The 18,577-nt window shown below is 39.3% G+C and overlaps 1 protein-coding gene, 1 non-coding gene and 1 pseudogene across 12 annotated transcripts in view; all 3 read right to left on the bottom strand.

Moving 5' to 3' along the window:
- The window catches only part of CEP295 (centrosomal protein 295), a 51,713-nt gene extending 39,855 nt beyond the window's left edge, over positions 1–11,858 (bottom strand). For 6 of the 11 annotated variants that reach the window (XR_004022633.2, XR_004022634.2, XM_022561389.3 and 3 more), the window contains exons 1-6: positions 11,708–11,858; positions 7,645–7,784; positions 6,351–6,551; positions 5,064–5,188; positions 4,263–4,356; positions 1,886–1,981 (exon numbers count right to left, since the gene is read on the bottom strand). Coding sequence is in view for 8 of the 11 variants with exons in the window: in XM_022561389.3 (XP_022417097.3) it covers positions 1,886–1,981; positions 4,263–4,356; positions 5,064–5,188; positions 6,351–6,551; positions 7,645–7,784; positions 11,708–11,843 (792 nt within the window). In the remaining 3 variants the exon portion in view is untranslated. Of the gene's footprint in view, positions 1–1,885; positions 1,982–4,262; positions 4,357–5,063; positions 5,189–6,350; positions 6,552–7,644; positions 9,613–11,707 lie in introns of those variants that run through there. The other 5 variants (XM_089915399.1, XM_022561383.3, XM_089915398.1 and 2 more) reach the window with 5 other exon arrangements.
- TRNAG-UCC (transfer RNA glycine (anticodon UCC)) lies at positions 8,162–8,235 on the bottom strand. The gene has a single exon. It is a non-coding gene; the product is annotated as a tRNA-Gly (tRNA).
- Positions 11,859–16,636: 4,778 nt separating the features above from the next.
- LOC111167953 (BOS complex subunit TMEM147 pseudogene) lies at positions 16,637–17,438 on the bottom strand (annotated as a pseudogene).
- Positions 17,439–18,577: the final 1,139 nt, after the last annotated feature.

Here is an 18,577-nt window from a genome sequence, read left to right as displayed (position 1 = left end):
AATATTTGCAAGTGAATCAACGGACAAAGGATTAATCTCCAAAATATATAAACAGCACATGCAGCTCAATTTAAAAAAAACAAGCAACCCAATCCAAAAATGGACATAAGGCCTAAATAGACATTTCTCCAAAGAAGACATTCAGATGCCCAAGAAGCTCATGAAAAGCAGCTCAACATCACTAATTATTAGAGAAATGAAAATCAAAACTACAATAAGGTATCACCTCACACCAGTTAGAATGGACATCATCAGAAAATCTACAAACAACAAATGCTGGAGAGGGTGTGGAGAAAGGGGAACCCTGTTGCACTGTTGGTGGGAATGTAAATTGATACAGCCACTATGGAGAACAGTATGGAGGTTCCTTAAAAAACTAAAAATAGAATTACCATATGACCCAGCAATCCCACTACTGCATATATACCCTGAGAAAACCATAATTCAAAAAGATACATGCACCCCACTGTTCATTACAGCACTATTTACAAGAGCCAGGTCATGGAAGCAAATTAAATGCCCATTGACAGACGAATGGATAAAGAAGGTGTGGTACAGATATACAATGGAATATTACTCAGCCATAAAAAGGAACGAAATTGGGTCATTTGTAGAGACGTGGATGGATGTAGAGACTGTCATACAGAGTGAAGTAAGTCAGAAAGAGAAAAACAAATATCGTATATTAACGCATATATATGGAACCTAGAAAAATGGTACAGATGAACCGGTTTGCAGGTCAGAAATTGAGACACAGATGTAGAGAACAAACGTATGGACACCACAGGGGGAAAGTGGCGGGCGGGTGGGGGTGGTGGGATGAACTAGGAGATTGGGATTGACATATATATGCTAATACGTATAAAATGGATAACTAATAAGAACCTGCTGTATAAAAACATAAATAAAATTCAAGAATTAAAAAAAAGAGAGAAGTTAATTCTATAATACTCATCTCATATCTTGACTGAATACTGACCTGCTATTACAGAATTTGTTGAATTCTAACCTCCACATGAATGCTATACTATGAAAATTTATTTTCCTAGTAGACAGATATATCTAATACGAAAAAAGTGAAAACCCACTGTTACAAAGAAATAGCAATTATAATAAGGAGTGATAATCATTTGTCACTCTTAAGACTGACAATAATTTTTAAACCACAACATTTCATACAGACAAGGGTATGATAAAATGGCCATTTTCATATGTTGCTGATGCTATTTAAAAGGCGATTTAATGATCTGTATTAAATATCTGTTATCAAATGTTATATAGTTTGGAGCCTATAATTTCTCTCTAGGAATCTATTCTAAACATACAGTCAGAGCTGTAGACAAAATGTGCAAGATGATTATGTTTGCATTTATGAAGCAAAAAAAAAACACACAATAGAATGGTTAAATAAATTCTATAATGAAATATTAAGTAGCTATTAAAAATCATGTTTTGAAAAGTATGTATATATGTTTATACATAAACACTATAACAAATCCATTAATGTATTAACTGCATTACTTTTTGGTGATGGAATCATGGGTGTTTTTCCTAGTTTGTGTCTATGTGTATAGTTTCAAATTTTCACAGAGTATGTATTATTTTTATGTCAAAAAAAGTTTTATGGTAAAAAAAATATATTTTAAAATATAACTGTTTAAGTAGCCAACTCTCTTCTTTCATGTTAAATCAGCATACGTAATAAACATGACATCATAAGTCAAAGCATATTTAAAAGTTTTTTTTTATCACTATTACCCTAATATGGTTGGTAGAGCTTTTCAAATTTTGACATCTGAGAACAATAAATGTAGAACAAAGGTGTAACTCAATTCAATGAACAGAGAAATAATAAAGTGAGGGTCATGAAAAAACAGTCAATCACCTGTTTTGTGTCCACCTCTCTATTAACAAAAGTATAAAGATGATGGTAGGTAGAACTATTGGTTTTCACATTAGAAGTTTTCTTTACTTCAATGTTCTGAAAAATGAAACAGAAAATAGACTGTTAGGTTAAAAGTATTAATTTTCATTTAAAGCAGGATCCAATGAAAAATTAATTTTGTATTTTAATCAGTTATTCTTTTTTTTCATGAGATCATGCACTGTATTTCCATTAAGCTGGAATTTAGGTTTAAAAGCCAGATTATATTTCTTTTGTTTTTTAAAATAAATTTATTTTATTTATTTTTATTTTTGGCTGCACTGGGTCTTTGCTGCTGCGTGCGGGCTTTCTCTAATTGCGGCAAGCAGGGGCTAGTCTTCGTTGCAGTGCGCAGGTTTCTCATTGTGGTGGCTTCTCTTTTTGGGAGCGTGGGCTCTAGGCATGTGGGCTTCAGTAGTTGTGGCACATGGGCTCAGTAGCTGTGGCTCGCGGGCTCTAAAGCGCAAGCTCAGTAGTTGTGGTGCACGGGCTTAGTTGCTCCATGGCATGTGGGATCTTCCCGGACCAGGGCTTGAACCTGTGTCTCCTGCATTGGCAGGTGGATGCTTAACCACTGCACCACCAGGGAAGCCCCAGATTATATTTCAACAAGAATACTGAATAGGTGATGCTGTACAGTTTACTACATTATATTAGGAGGCACATAATGGCAAGGTGCTCTGCTATTATTGATTCTAAGTTTGATCATTTGGTTATGGTGGTTCATAATCAATGATAAGAGAAAGTTCTCTCTTCTTTTGTCTAACAGAAGTAGGCCAATGAATAAATGTAGAAGGGTGATAGATACCTATTTGGTGCCAAAGTATCATTTCCCAGATTACTTGGCAATTGAAAAGAGAAAAATATACCTTTATAATGGAGATCTCTTGTAGTCACATAACCACATCAGACAAATACAGAATATAAGAAACTAGTCTAGTCTATTCAAAAATTCTGAAATAAAATGTTGGCTAGGGTTGGGGGAGATGTTTCACATTGAGAGAGACCAAGAGACAAAGCAAGCAGAAGCAACAGGTAAACCTTGACTGGATCGTGGTACATTTTCTTAGTGTGATGTTGTGGTTGCATAAGAGAATGTCCTTATTCTAGCAGAGGCATGCTGAAGTATACAGGGTGAAATGCAATCTCTACAATCTATATTCAAATGTATATATTTATTCATTCAAATGTATACACAACCATTTGAAATCTACACACAATGCAAAGAGCTGTTCCTTTGTACTCTCCTTTTAACTTCTCTGTATTTTGAAAATTTTCATAATAAAAAGTTGGGGGAAAAAAGTACAACCACACTTTTACATATAATGCATATTTGCCAAATCACTCACACAGACGATGTTTTGCTTGCTTTAAAATTTTGACCTTGGCTTGTTAGGAACATTAGGAATTATGACAAAAGTAATCAAAAAAACATGGATAAAATACTGCCTGCCTTTTAACAAGGTACTGAGGGAGTGGCTAAAATTTGCCTTTTCCATTTGGATCTTGTTGGATCAAATGTCACATGGCAGATGGCTCAACATAAAAGCAGGAAGGCTGACAAAACCAGAGGCTTAAGACAAGAATATTGGTACTTAGGCTGATCATACATACATAAAATACACTTGTCTATACAACTAAATTAGATATCCCTGTATGTGTATTTTTTTTTTACTTCTACTTTTTTTAATAAAAATAACTATGTAATTTTGATAATCATCCAAACTAGCCATTTTAATAACCATAACAAGATAATCTGAACGAGAGGCAAGACCTTTCAAAATTAATTTCTGCTTAATAAGTTAAATGTTTTTTAAAAAAAATAAGCTCCAAATCACAAAATCAAACATTTTACTCCCATAAAGAAACAGGCCTCTCTTATCACTTTACATAATCTTGTGTAAATTTATTAATTTATCTGAACCTAATTTCTTTATCTATAAAATGGTAACTATTTACAATAGTCAAATCTTGAATGTAGGAAAGTCTTTAGGGCAAATAATCCTTTTCTTTCCCAATAAAATAAAAAACATTACAGTTTTTCAAACAACAAAAGAAATTTTTGAGACAACTGGGAAAAACTGAACACAGACTGGGTATTAGATTATATTGAGAACAATATTATATTAGTATTGTGCTTTTTAAAAAGTCCTTAAACATCAGAGATACATACTAAAGTATTCATAGGTAAAATGATATCTAGGATTATTTTTAAATATTCCAGATATGTGTTACCTGTACAGTTAAAAATTAATACAAATGGTATTTTGACCTACACTGAATTCTAATAGTAAAGAAGAATTATTATAACCTAGCTCGAATACTCAAAGCAATTCACCTCAAAAAGAGTCGGAGGAGGAGGTGGCAGACTTGTAATTTTGGCAGATCTCTCTTTTTCCGCAAGCAGTGCTTCTTTTCGAGCTTTTATATGCCTTAAAAAACACAAGATGTCATAAATTAATCTTTCAGATAATATTACAGTACAACTCTTAGGGTTAAGAATATAAAAGCCATTACAATCTCAAGAAATCCTCCAGTCTGATCCCACAGGCTCAATATGCTGTTTAATAAAGAGTCTATACACAATGAACAGGTAAAAAGATGTTTACCAAGTGAAAGAGGTATATCTAAAGATATAAAGCTCCACAATGGGGAGTGACCCAACAAACACCTAATGTTCTTTAGTTGAGAATAATTTAGAGTAAAAAAACTAGAAATTATCGATAAAGATGGGCCACTGTATAAAATGACCACTGCTGACTAGTAACATGCTCTTTCATTTTTACAACATGCAAAAATCTCATCAATGACTTGCAGAGTCTACAACCTCTTTTAATGTTCATAATTGCACTGATTTTTTTCTTTTTATATCGGAGGCAGACAGATTTTGGTTGACTTGCATTCTAAACTAGTAATACATTTCTCCAGAAACTTAGTAATTGCCACTACAGTCAGACTAGAAGAGAAAGCTCATTTGTTAGTATGTCCATCTAAGCAACCACTCCCCCACTGCATTATTTTAAACCAAGTTTAACAAACACAATGGATATACTGACTTTTAAAAAGTATCCAATGTACCCTTTACTTCCAGCCACATCAGTTTCAGTGGAGAATATGGTAAAAATCACTATTACTTTACCAGGTTTTTTGTTTCATTAACATTTCTTTTTGATTTTTCTGTACTTTCAGGGCCTCTTTATGCCTCATTTCTGCTTTTTTTTTTCTTTCTGCTGCCCGGTGTGCCAGAGCATTTAAATCAGGCTCCTAAAAACAAATATTACTTAAAATGTCATGTTAAACAGGATTAAAATGTCAAATATATGATAATATGGGTGGTACCCAGTAAGGGCAAAAATCATGACGGTGTATTCAAATGAAACACTGCACTAAAGCACAAAATTAATGATGGCATAAATAAAGCTACAAAAATCTGATGTCAGAACTTATGGCTATTACTAAAAAACACAAACTAAAACCAGGGACCGAGAATATTTTGATTGCCACATTCTTTAAAGAGTTCTCTTATTCCCTAAAAGTTTGGTAACAAAGACGTGCCTTCTTTGGAACGCAGCTTTGTTTATTTTGTGTGACTACCTCTGGGACCACAATCTAGCATTTTCCAACCATAAAGCACAATAAACAACAAAATAAGGTCAGAGAGCAGTCTTAAATGCTGAGTTAAGTTCTACTTTGCCTTTGTGAAAGTCATCAAAGAATTTTTACTGTCTGTGAATGAACTCAAGTGTATACACACTCCACTACCCGTTTTGGAGGTATGAGGAATAATGAATGATAATGAAAATAAAACCAGAAATCTGAATTCACTCCACTGAATCTGTCCAAAATCCTTGAAATGAATAACAACTTCTAATTCTGAAGGTTATTATTTTATTTACACAGACAGTTAAGGACTGGAAGAGAATAATGTTTGTTTTTTTTTAATTGAAGTATAGTTGATTTACAATGTTGTGTTAGTTTCAGGTATACAGTACAGTGATTCAGTTATATACATATATATATTCTTGTTCAGATTCTTTTCCTTTATAGGTTATTACAAAATACTGAGTATAGTTTCCTGTGCCATCCACTAGGTCATTGTTGGTTATCTATTTTATATATAGTACTGTGTATATATTAATCCCAACTTCCTAATTTATCCCCCCCACCTTCCCTCTTTGGTAACCATAAATTTGTTAGAGAATAATGTTAACTTAAACATCATTGGAAATAGATTATTCTTGACATGACTCTTACTAAGAAATGAACCTAGCAGAATTTCTTAAATTATATTAAATTTACAAAAAAGTTCAGGCTGCCCACAGCAAATTCTATACATGAAAACATTTTTATAAGTGTCTAACAACTGTAATCTGCTTTTAACAAGTATCACTACCACAGGAAGGTAGTCAAATAAGTGCTCACTTACATTTTCTTTGGCTTGTTGATGCCCCTCTCCCATATTTCTTAAACTTGCCAAATACAGTTTTTCCAAGTTCTTTATTTTCTGAGTTTGTGATTCCTCCCATTCTGTCCTTAGTTCTTCTGCCAAACGAGTGAGTTGCTGATTTCTCCTCTGTTTTATATCTTCTCTTATTTGTAAAGCGATATCTCTTTCTTGTTCTCGAACCTGAAGGATGAGTATTTAACACATTTTATGAAAAGAGGCTTCCTTCAACTTTTTTGAAAAGCTATTTGGAAACAGGAACTTAAATGTTAGGTATTAGCTACATCAATTCTCCTGAATATTCATATTATATTAGATAAGGCCTATTTAAAGCAGAAAATCCAAGTGATGGAGGAAAAATTAAAATCTCAAGACTACTTCTAAAGTTCCATGATTAGCAATTATGTTCCCTCCCCAGAGATCTAATCGGACTGCCATTATCATTCTAATAACATACAAGAGGCTAAATTGGTAAGCATGATTCAATAAAATTTATAGCCCAGACAAGTACAGAAAGATCTAGATGAGAATTCCGTATCTGTGATACATCATCCCCAATTCTAGACAGAATGGCACCTAAAATGTTTCACAAAGACTTAACTACGTAACTCTAAAAAGACTTCTAGAGACGAAGAATAGACAACTTCTGAATAAATTTATTTCAGTAGCTAATTATCTTTGAAGAAGTAAGTCTTCTTCAAAGTCATTCAAATATTCTTGCTCGAATCTTCATCAGTTACATATGATTTTTAAAATGAACTATTTTCAGCAATGGGGTTGGGATGTTGGCCTATGTTTTTGTATTGATTCATAGGTTTTTTTGTTTGGGTTTTTTTTGTTTTTTGGGTTTTTTTTTTTTGCCTTTATGTCAGATGATGTATTCTGCAAATTTATTGGGGGAAGATCTTGGGAAATAAGTATTGCATATATACGTTTTATATATATATATATATATATATATATACACACACACACACATACATATAAAGAAAAAAGAAAAGAAAAATATTGCTAAATATTTAATAGTCTCAAAAAATGAACTATTTCCTAATAATTACTGAGTCAGTCCTTATCCTCAAACTCTTCTTCAATTTATTTACTGTTTCATCATACTTTTCAAATGTTCCAAAACTAGTTAATACGCAAGAACCAGGGCTCTTGTACAGCCAGAAAAGACTGTTAAATGCGACATTTTATTTAAAACACTCTAATGTAAAAAATACTGATAATTTGGGGAAGACAAAGAATTTGACACTATGTTCCAAATAAATCTTACCTGTAGCAATCTTAGTTTTCGTCTTCTTTCATAATCTTCCTTTAAAATGAAGGCTTCCTCATTAGGACTCAATCTCAGCTTGCCGGCGGCATTCACCACCTTTCTCTTCATTTTCATGTAGTAGTTTAAATATGAAGGTTCTGATTTTTAAAAAATATATATCTATTAAAGTAGGGCAGCAAAGATTAGAATAATTTTTAAAATTCATATTAATACTTTTTACCATTTAAAGGGCTGTGTACTTGCAAATAAAATAATTTGGGTAAACTAGGTCCAACTTATTTACAAATAGCAATTTGTTTGTTGGCTGCATCAGGTCTTAGTTGCAGCACATGGGATATTTCATTGCAGTGTGAGGGCTCTTTGTTGTGCCGTGCGGGCTTATCTCTAGTTGTAGTGCACAGGCTCCAGAGAGTGAGGGCTCAGCAGGTGTCGTGCAAGGGCTCTGTAGTTGTGGCGCGCAGGCTCAGTAATTGCAGCACGTGGGCTTGTTGCACCGCAGCATGTGGGATCTTAGTTCCCCGACCAGGGATCGAACCTGGGCCCCCCTGCAATGGAAGTGCAGAGTCCTAACCACTGGACCACCAGGGAATTCCCTTTCCGAAGCTTAAGCACCACTTCTCCTTGAAGCTGCCCTCCAGTGATTCTTGTTCCACCCACCTACCACTCATTCCTGACTTGCCCACCTGTAATGAATATTACCTTCACATTCATATGGGGACTAACCTTATGCTATCTTGGTATCACTTTCCTCTTGTTTTTCATCAATTACAGCTTGCCCTTTCTAGTTAGATTCCTAACAATTAAAGGACCGAGGCTCTAGTTTTTTTTTAGTTTTAATATTCAAATTAAAATAATAACAATGAATAACAACTACCAGGCATTATTTCACACACTATGGATAGATACTGCTTTCACTCAGGTGTAAAAACAGCAGCCAGAAGAAGCTGGTGTTATCTAATAGCAACTAATACTTTCTCAATGAATTCTCCGCCAAAACGTAAGCTCAATGAGGGCAGGAATGATCTTATTAATGGTTTTATGTGCATAGCCTAAAAACAGTGCCTTGCAATGTAAGCAGGTCCTTCAGTGTGTTGACTGAATGAATGAATGACTCATTCAACGAGTTAATTCATGTAAAGCGCTACATACATATATGTGGTCACTGTTACAATCTGATGCCAAAAAAGGAGTAATCTTTTCCAGTGCATCCCACTCAGCCGATACTCACAAGGCTTTGGTAATGTACTCACAAAACTTTGGAAAAGTGCCAATTGTTCTCTTTATTTTAGACAAGAAGAAACAAAGGCCTCTTAAGTTAAAGGACTTGACCCAAGTGACAATATCTACTGGCAGAACCAAGGGAAGAATCCCGTTTTCTTACTCCATATGGCTCCTAACTTTCTGAAATGCTAAAATATATAGAGTGAGGAAAATTCTGTTTAAGCCAGTATATTTTGCGAGTGGGGACTGAAAAACAGGTAAGAACTAAACAAAGAAGAAAAAATTGAGCAAGATTAAATTGTCTTCACAATGCATCTTTATTCATTTGTCTGAAGGTCTCTGAAAAATCACTCATATTCAAACTATTAAAACTAATTTCTGGTAAGTCCCACAGACATAGTACCAAAGGAGAAAAAAGCAAAAAAAGACATATTATAAAATTCCATTTACATGAAATTCAAAAACAAGGAAGACCAATCCATGATGAAAGAGGTTAAAATAGGGGTCAGTCATCTTTCTGAGACTACCGAGAAGGAGGGGGCACAAAGGAGCCTGCTGGAGTACTAGAAATATTCCATATTTTAATCCGTATGATGATTTTACACAAATGTAACAAGTGTATACATATGTAAGGATTCCTCAAACAGTACACTTAGGTTTGTGTATTTAATTCTAAGTTAAACCTCAACAAAAAAGAAAAAAACTTAACTTTTCAGTGTTTTGAGTATCCATCCATTTCATTTCCTAGAGGATTACAGGAAAACATAATACACTTGTTATTTTTACCTCCTAACATGTGACAGAATAACTGTTTTCTTTTGTATACCATTTTCTTAATTTTTGAACTTATTTGGAAATAATCTGACTTAGAATTCCCAGCTTCTCTAAATGTCAACCGTAGTACAATGACCAAAACCAGGAAATTAACACTAGCACAATACTTTTAACTAATCTACAGACAGTATTCAAATTTCGTCAATTATCCCACTAAGGTCCATTTTCTGGACCAGGACCCAAGCCAAGGGAAACATATCCTTTGACTGTTGTGTTACTCTGGGTCCTGCAAGATGCCAAGACAGGATGAAACCCACAAAGATTTTATTAGGGGAAATTCTGTGTGAGGGAAAATGGGGAGGGAGCTGGTAAAAGATGGGAGCATTTCAGACTTCCATGAAAGTCAGACACTGAGTGAAGGAGGAAGGGAAAGTTGGATAGATGCCTCTTAGACTGCCATGCAGTCTAAGGAAGGTTCAGCAAGACTTCTGGGGAGTCCTTAAGCCAGAATCCCTTTTGTCTTAGGAACGGGCCTGCCTTCACATCCACACCAGGCTCAGTCATTAACTAGGAGCAGTCCATAGAAGGCATCCATGCAAACAGATTTCAGAACACCGGGGCTGAGGGTCTATGAATTACGTTCTAATGGCTGCCAAGATTGTTTTGCCTCCTTCAACTCCTCTAATCTGAGACCTTCCTCAGTCTGTTTTTTTTTCCCCTCAAGATCTTGACATTTTTAAAAGATGCCAGCTGTTTTGCAGACTGTCCCTCAATGTGGATGTGTTTAATCCCTTCTTGTGTTTGGACTAAGGTTATGCATTTTTGCCAAGACCACTGCAGAAGTCACTAGGCACCCTTCTCAGTGCATCACACCAGGAGGTAAGTGATGTTAACATGATGCAAATTTTGATCACTTGATTAAGGAGGTGTCTAACGGGTTTATCCACTGTACATACTACTTTTCCTCTTTAAGTATTTGGTGGAGATAGTTGAGGCTATATAAATATCATGTTCCTCACCATACTTCTACCAACTGAGTTTAGTATCCATTGATGACTGCCTGAAACAATTACTAAGGCATTTGTCAAAAGGTATTCTCTATTTCCATTATTCCGTCTACACTTACCAACTGGAATCCTACTGTAAGAAAGAGTTTCCCCCATTCCCTCACTTTAGTATTTATTCATACCAATATGGATTTTCAAATTGTATGTATTCTAACTGACAAATAATAAAGGTGCTGCTACTTATCTTGCAAGACTTTGTCCTGAGGATTAAATGGCAGCTGGCACATCGTAATCACATATACCAGACTTAGAAGATCTGGGTTCAAGGCCCAACACTACCACTTTAAAGAAGAAAGACCCTTAAGTCACTTTGGTCTCGTTTCCTTAAACTATATAAGGGGAATCACAATATCGTGTCCAACAGGTTGTTCTGATGACTATGTGACTTAACGAATATAAACTGCCAAATATTTTCTAAATATTAAAGATTCAAAATTCCCCACTGTTGTAAAAGCTCGGGTTTGTGGCAGGACTTAATATCTAAGAAATTAAAGGTGAGAGACACCGAGAAAGAGTACGCTCTCCGCATGAAACAATTCCAGGCAGTGCTCTTAAACGGCTACCAGGATTGAGGCCACTCCGCAGGTGACCGGGGGGCAGGGTGGGCAGGACGCAGCCAGAAGCGTTCACAGTAGCGACCGCGAAGGCCCTCCCGGCCGCCCTGACTTGGAAGCTCAGGGACCCCGCGAGACCCGATCCCGGGAGGACGCGCAAAGCCACCCGCGCCGAAGGCCCCGGAGTGACCTCTCGCACGAAGCAGGCGGGTCTGGGTCGGGACGCGCGTGCCCGCTGCGCCGGCGCTCCTCCCGGCCGCCTGCTCGACCCCAGCCCGACCCCAGCCCGACCCCAGCCGGGGCCCGCGGCCCGCCGAGGCCGGAGAACCGCGGGCCGTGCTGCGTGCGCGGCACCCCCTTCATCCGAAGCACACTCCCGGTTCGCGGCCTCGAGGAGTCGTGCACGCCTGCGGCCGCGGGGGACGCGGCGCGGCCGTCACTCACCCGGGAAACGGGACCCCGGACTCAGGAACCGCGGCTCAGACAGAGAAGGTCTCGGCGGCCGCCACACACCAGCCTCCCGACAGCCGTTTGTGCGCCTGCGTGGTGGCCATCGCCGAGCTCCCGTCACTTCCGTCATTCAAACCGCCCGCCAATGGCGCGGCGGAACCGCGGGAACCCGCCTCGTCCCGCCTCCTCCGGGGGCCGCCGGGACTGCCGCGCCGGAAAGCCCGCTTCCTGCGCACGCGCACGCGCAGGCCCTCCGTCGGCCCGGTAATTTCTCACACCGGGGGCGGCTCATGGGTTTTATCTCACCTCTCACAACGTGCTCATTTTGCAGATCGCGAACAGAGGTCCGGAAAGGGGAACACGTTTACCCAGAGCCATGAGGGTGACGTTAGTCTTTAGTGCCATCATGAAGATTCCTTGGGATATGCATCCTTTTGTGTACTGGCTGTGCAATTCATGTGGTACTATTACGGTGCAGTTATTTATTTATTTATTTAAATTTTATTGAACTATGGTTGATTTACAATGTGTTAATTTCTTCTGTACAGCAAAGTGACTCAGTTATTCACATATATTCTTTGTCGTATTCTTTTCCGTTATGCTTTGTCGCAGGATATTGAATATAGTTCCCTGTGCTATACAGTAGGACCTGTTGTTTATCCATCCTATATATAATAGTTTGTCTCTGCTAATCCCAGATTTCCATTCATTCCCTCCCCTACCCTGCCCCCCCAACCACTAGTCTGTTCTCTATGTCTGTGAGTCTGTTTTTGTTTAGTAGATACGTTGATTTTGCAGTTATTTTCTGATAGCTTTCAACTCGTGCAACAGTGAACCGTATCATGATACTCTGTGCCTCCAGAGGTCTGCCACACCTAGAACATGTCAAGGATTTACCTGCTGTAAATAACGGAGAGTCAGAAAGGGGGATGAGCGCGGGTTCATATTTATTGAGCACCTATTCTGTGCCAAGTACAGTGTGCTAGGTGCAGGGGAGACAAGGGTGAATGGATTATGACCCCATCCTAGATTTTATAGTCTAGAGGGTGAAACATGCCAGGATTCAAAGAATTGGAAAATGGGGAGTGGGGGAGAGGGAAGTTGCTGATATGATCAGATCTGGCTTCATTGTGGAGAAGAAGTCAGAGGAAGTTAAGACTGAAGCTAAGGCAGGGAAGCCAATTAGGATTCTGCTGCAGGAAGTGAAAAATGATCACAATAAGAATGGATAAGTGGATAGATTTAAGAGGCAAATAGGAGGTCAGACATCGGGAGTTGATGGTTATCTGGTTATGGAAGGCAAAAAAAGAGGGAGAAATCAATGGTGATGCCCAAGTTCCATATTTAGCAACTGAGTGGATGGGGATAACATTCTCCTAGAACACACAGGAAGAGGATCAGGTTTGGGAAGGGAAAATGAGTTAAGTTTTGAACATTTTAAATTTGAGCCATTTCTGGGATATCTTGAAAAAAGAATGAATTCCAGAAATAGTTAGGTGGCAAAATAAGCAGTACTTGACAAACAATTGCTTGTGAGTTTAAAGGAAAAAGGAGAGTGAAATTAACTTCACGGTCATTGGCTTGAGGAGCACTATTATGGTGCTGCCAGTAACCAAGGGAGGAGTCAGAAGTGGGAGTCAGTTTAGTGGGTAAGGTGATGAGCTCAGCTCTGGACATGTTGGGCTTCATATGCCTGTGGAATGACGTGCAGCAAGAAGAGGAATACAATGGTAGACAGCCCACAGAACTGGGCTAGCGTATAGACTCAGGTTTCATTTCCATATGAGTTATAACCAAAGCTATAAAAGTGGATGAGATCATTTAGGGAGAATTTGCAGAATGAGAAGAGCAATGAACTAAGGACCAAACTCTGAGGAACACCAAGACTTAAAGGAATTGGAGAAAGGAACTGTCAAGTACACAAAGAAGAAATAGTGTGGGGACTTCCGTTGTGGCACAGTGGATAAGACTCTGCTCTCCCAATGTAGGGGGCCCAGGTTCGATCCCTGGTCAGGGAACTAGATCCCACAAGCATGTTGCAACTAAGAGTTCGTATGCCACAACTAAGGACTCCATGTGCTGCAACTAAGGAACCTCCCTGCCACAACTAAGACCCAGTGCAACCAAATAAATAAATTTTTTTAAAATATCAAGAAAGAAGAGAAACCATTATGTTAAAAAAAAGAGGAAGAAGATGAAGAAGAAATAGTGTGATCCAACTTGGTTTTACAGACAAGGAAGCTGAGTTACAGAGAAATTCAGTGACCTGGCCAAGAGCACATGTAAGGGAAGGGTACAACCAAGACTAGAGTTCATGTATTTATCCCAAATACTGGGGTTCTTCCTCCCTGCTTCCCTATCCGTTTCCTGTCACATTTATCTTAATGAATAGCTGTATTTATTCTAAACATACCTCTTCAACATCCTCAACACAGATTCATAGATACTCTCCCACACCCAACAAAAGGTGTGCCCATTATTTCATGCCTTGGGCTAGTTTTAGTGCCCACCATGTTTTCCAGGAGCACCCTGCACATTCCCCATCATGGCACTTATCAATTCTTATTGAAATGACCTGTTTATTAGGCACTCTGTTGATTAGACTCTGAATTCTTCAAGAACCAGGAGTGCATTTTGTTCAGTTGCCTGCCACATAGAGCTTCTCAAATGTTGGTTAAATGAATGAATAAATGAATGAATTATATGCATCACTTCCTCTACCTCCATCCTGGGCAGAAATCTTACAATTGAAGGTTTTGAATTACGACTTGTTATGGTTTTAATAGGAGGCACTGAGGAATCAAAGAAAGCCCAGTGGGCCTAGAGTCAGAGTTTTGGTTTAGCATCATAACTCTGAGACTTTCCAGCTGTAGGACACTAAGCCAATGAGCCTTAGTTTCTAGTTTGATTCTCTACTGTTGCCAACCAAGCCAACCCAGAATGTCCAGAATGGCTCACTCATTATGACTAGCAGTTGATCCTGATTGTCATTTGAAAGCTTAGCTGCAACTGTTGACTGAAGTGCCTTCATGTGCCCTTTCCGTGTGGATTGGACTTCTTACTAGCTGAGTTTCCTGAGGGTGTCCAAAGAATAAGTATTTCCAGGGCAAGAAAGTGAAAATTGCAAGTCCTTTTAAAGGCAAGGCTGAGAAATAGTTATAGTAAGTTCTGCCACAGTGTACTGATTAAATTTCATAGGGCCAGCCCAAATTCAAGTGAAGGGGGAAAAAAAGCCATCTCTCAATGAAGTGACAAAAAAATCTGCGGCCATCTTTAATTCACCACCGTTTCCTTAGTAGTACTTGACCAGCCCTCTTCACAGGCTGGTTGTGAGACTCAAAGGCATGAATCAAAGAGAGCACTTATAGGGTTTCCCGGGTTTCCCTGGTGGCGCAGTGGTTGAGAGTCCGCCTGCCGATGCAGGGGACACGGGTTCGTGCCCCGGTCTGGGAAGATCCCACATGCCGCAGAGCGGCTGGGCCTGTGAGCCACGGCCCCTGAGCCTGCGCGTCCGGAGCCTGTGCTCCGCAACGGGAGAAGCCACAACAGTGAGAGGCCCGCGTACAGCAAAAAAGAAAAAAAAAAAGAGCACTTACAAACTCCAAAACCATGTTAGATACATTAGCAGCTATTTTATATATAGGAAACTTCCTCTCCTGTTCTCATACAGACCCAGCCCTCCAGGCCACAGGGGCAGGCATGTGACCCAGACTGGGCAAATCACAGTTCTCTATCTCCCTTGCCATTGAGATTGACCCAAGGATAGGAACATAATCTAAATTGGGTCAATCAGAGTCTTTCACAGGAATTTTCTTACTGGAGTCAGCAGGATGAATATTTAACTCTCTGAGCTCATGTTATGATATGAAGCTGGAGATTCCCCAGCAAGATTTCCCACCATGTGGTCACCCACAAGCTGGTCTGAAAGAATAAGTTTGACACTCAGCCAGGAACAAAGAGAGAGAGAATCCTGACAGTTGTCAAGTGCCTGGATCCAGCCATCCCTGATGTGAGCTCTTTCTAAAGCTTACTGGTAGGAGCCATTAAGTTCTCCCTGACCTTTTACTTAAGCTGCTTTGAATGGGAGTTTCTCTTATTTTTGCAAATTGAAAGAGGCTGTAGGTTTACATTTAAATTCTCACAGGCAAACGACATCTGGGCATCTTGGGAAATAGCATAGAATCAAAGTTAAGATATTGGACCTACAGTCCAACTGCCTGGGCTTAAATTTCTGGCTTAGCAACTCTGTGACCTTGAGTTAGTTCCTCAACCTCCTGAGAAGTCAGTTTTCTCATCTTTAAAAGGGATGTAGTAAAAGTACTCAAAAGGTTATGAGGTTTAAAACTCCTAAAACAATGCTTAGCACAAAGCATGCCATAAATGTTATCTTTTGTGGCTTTTATTTTAATACATTCATCTCAGACTGCAGGAGGCAAAACCAAAACCAAACCAAACTAAACAAAAAAACCTTTGAAATGTGTTTATTAGCGTTTGGGGTTTAATTTTTTTCATATATATATATATATATATATATTACAGTCGCATTATCCAACTTAGGTTGTTTCCATATCTTTGCTGTTGTAAGTAATGTTGCAATGAACATGGGTGCAGATATCTTTTCACATTCCTGTTTTTGTTTCCTAGGTTATTACAAGATATTGAATATAGTCAGGGTTTAATTTTTAATTAGGTCCTTTTGTATTTTATTGGCTTAGGGATAGGTATATAGGTTTAGCTTCTAGTGTTGTTACCCCACTAGGAATGAACATTAATAAGCAATGATCAAGAGGAAGAGTTTCCCCTAGGCAGTAACAACATTAGTGTGACTGGTCGCTATGCAGTGCTGCCCCTTAAAAAGCAATGGAAGCCGTTCAGGATTGGAGCAGTTTAAGATGTTTCTCTGATGGTAACAGTTTCACTGTTTTTTTTTCTTTCTTTTTTTCCAAATACTGTTTACTTCACTGAAACCTGGAGACAGGGAAAAGGTACGTGAAAGTCTGGGCCACCAAGCCTAGGAGTGCACGTTGACAACAGCGACATACAGGGCCAGGGTGCTGAGGGCCAGCAGCTCCGTCACCACCGCTCGGTCCAGAAGTGCCGTCCAGCTGCCCAGGGAACACAGATGGACGAAGGTCTCCATGACGAAGGCCTTGTAGACGCTAAGGAACATCAGTAGGAGGACTGCTGGCCGGAAAGTGTGGTACAGGTCGTAGCGTGTTATCATCCACACCTGGGCAGATGCGACGATGTAATGGACCAGGCTGATGTTGGAGTCAATGCTCATCTGGATGTATTTCCAGTCAAACTCAATGCCCCGAGCTCCAACCCAGAAAGGGATGCAGCGGGACATAATGAGCTCGACGGTGGCCCAACCCAGGGCAGCAACCATGATCTTGTATTCCCCCTTGCCGGCATTCCGGGACATGACAAGGTTTAGGCCTATCAGGTCTGCCACATCCACGCTGGCCTTCATGAACTCCCCAATGAAGTCATAGATGCCGCCTTCCCAGGTGGGAAAGAAAGTGGCCAGGAACAGCATCTTGCACAGCTGCACGAAGAGGTAGGTGACCCCGGCCTGGACGCACTTCCAGAAGGCATTGTACTCGGACAGGCCGCTGCACTTGTAGGTGATGAAGTAGGGGAAGTAGGCCAGGGCAAAGCAGTTACCGAAGTGGAACAGCGTCATGGCGCCGGCCGCCCGGCTCGCCGGAGCGCGCCCCTCTGCCTCGGCGTCCTGGCGCGTGAGCCTGGGCCTGGCGCCCACCGGCCAGTTCCACTGTTTTCTGAGTTCCTTTCATCTTTATCCACATTCAATATGGGAGATTTGCATTAAAGTTGGGGTAGGGGGGCCCTCAATAATTCTCATGTATAAAGTCCAGAAGAAAGGGAATCACTGCAAGAAGAGAAGTAATCAAACTTCCATCTGACCATCTGCCAACTAGCCTTTCTCTCTCTCTGGCATAAACACCACAAGAGCTTAACAAGTGATAGTATCTCAGAATAATTTACAGCCAGTAACAGAAGTGAGATTAAGAGTGCTCAGCAGGAGAGGAAAGATGGGCTGGGAAAGGCTTTTAAAAGCTATAAATATTTTTTAAAAAATGTGTGTGGGTAGATCCGGAGGTGGGAGGAATTGAGCCATTTATTTAGGGAGAGTGAGAATTGAGAGGAAAGAATAGGGAAATTAATTTTGTTTCATCTTTTAAATCTTTTTCAGCTGATATGATTTTTATTAATATTACTAATATTTATTAAGCCATGAGGGTGTAAACCATGAGTTACATACTTAAAAAAAAAGACAGGGAAGTCTGAATGAAAAGCGGGAAAAAAGGAAATTGTTTACAACCCAGACATGTACACAGCAGTTGAGGAGGATTAGGTGGGCTGGGGAAGAGCTTTGCAGCTGGAGTCAGAAGATGTAGGTTTGGACATCTGCTTGACCAACAGTTAACCTCTCTGAGGCTCCGTCTTTATCTATAAAATGGGGATGAAAATACCCAACATTTATTGGGCACTCCATGTGCCAGGGACGCTAATACCTTTCCTATCTTATAGAACAGTTGTAAAGACTACATTTTAAAAAGTTAAGTTATAAAAACCAACTAGGAAAGGTTGTAAATATCCTACATAAAAATATATACATAGCTATAAAAGATCATACTACAATTTGACCACCTGTGCAGACTCCGGACAGGCAATGTCCACTTTGCAGTTTGTTTGTTACTGCCATTTGACCTGCTTTAACTGATCCAGCCTTTATACAACAAGAATCAGCATTATTTGGTCATAGTGCTCTTCATCCAAAATTATTTCCATTTCCCTATGAATATAACAATAATCTACACCCTTGCCACGCAAAGTGTG

This window comes from Delphinapterus leucas, chromosome 7 (assembly GCF_059928025.1).
Source record: "Delphinapterus leucas isolate spDelLeu-1000000601 "Yukka" chromosome 7, BTC_Dleu_Yukka2, whole genome shotgun sequence".
In the NCBI taxonomy this organism is placed as follows: Eukaryota; Metazoa; Chordata; class Mammalia; order Artiodactyla; family Monodontidae; genus Delphinapterus; species Delphinapterus leucas.
This window is presented reverse-complemented; position numbering and strand designations above follow the sequence as displayed.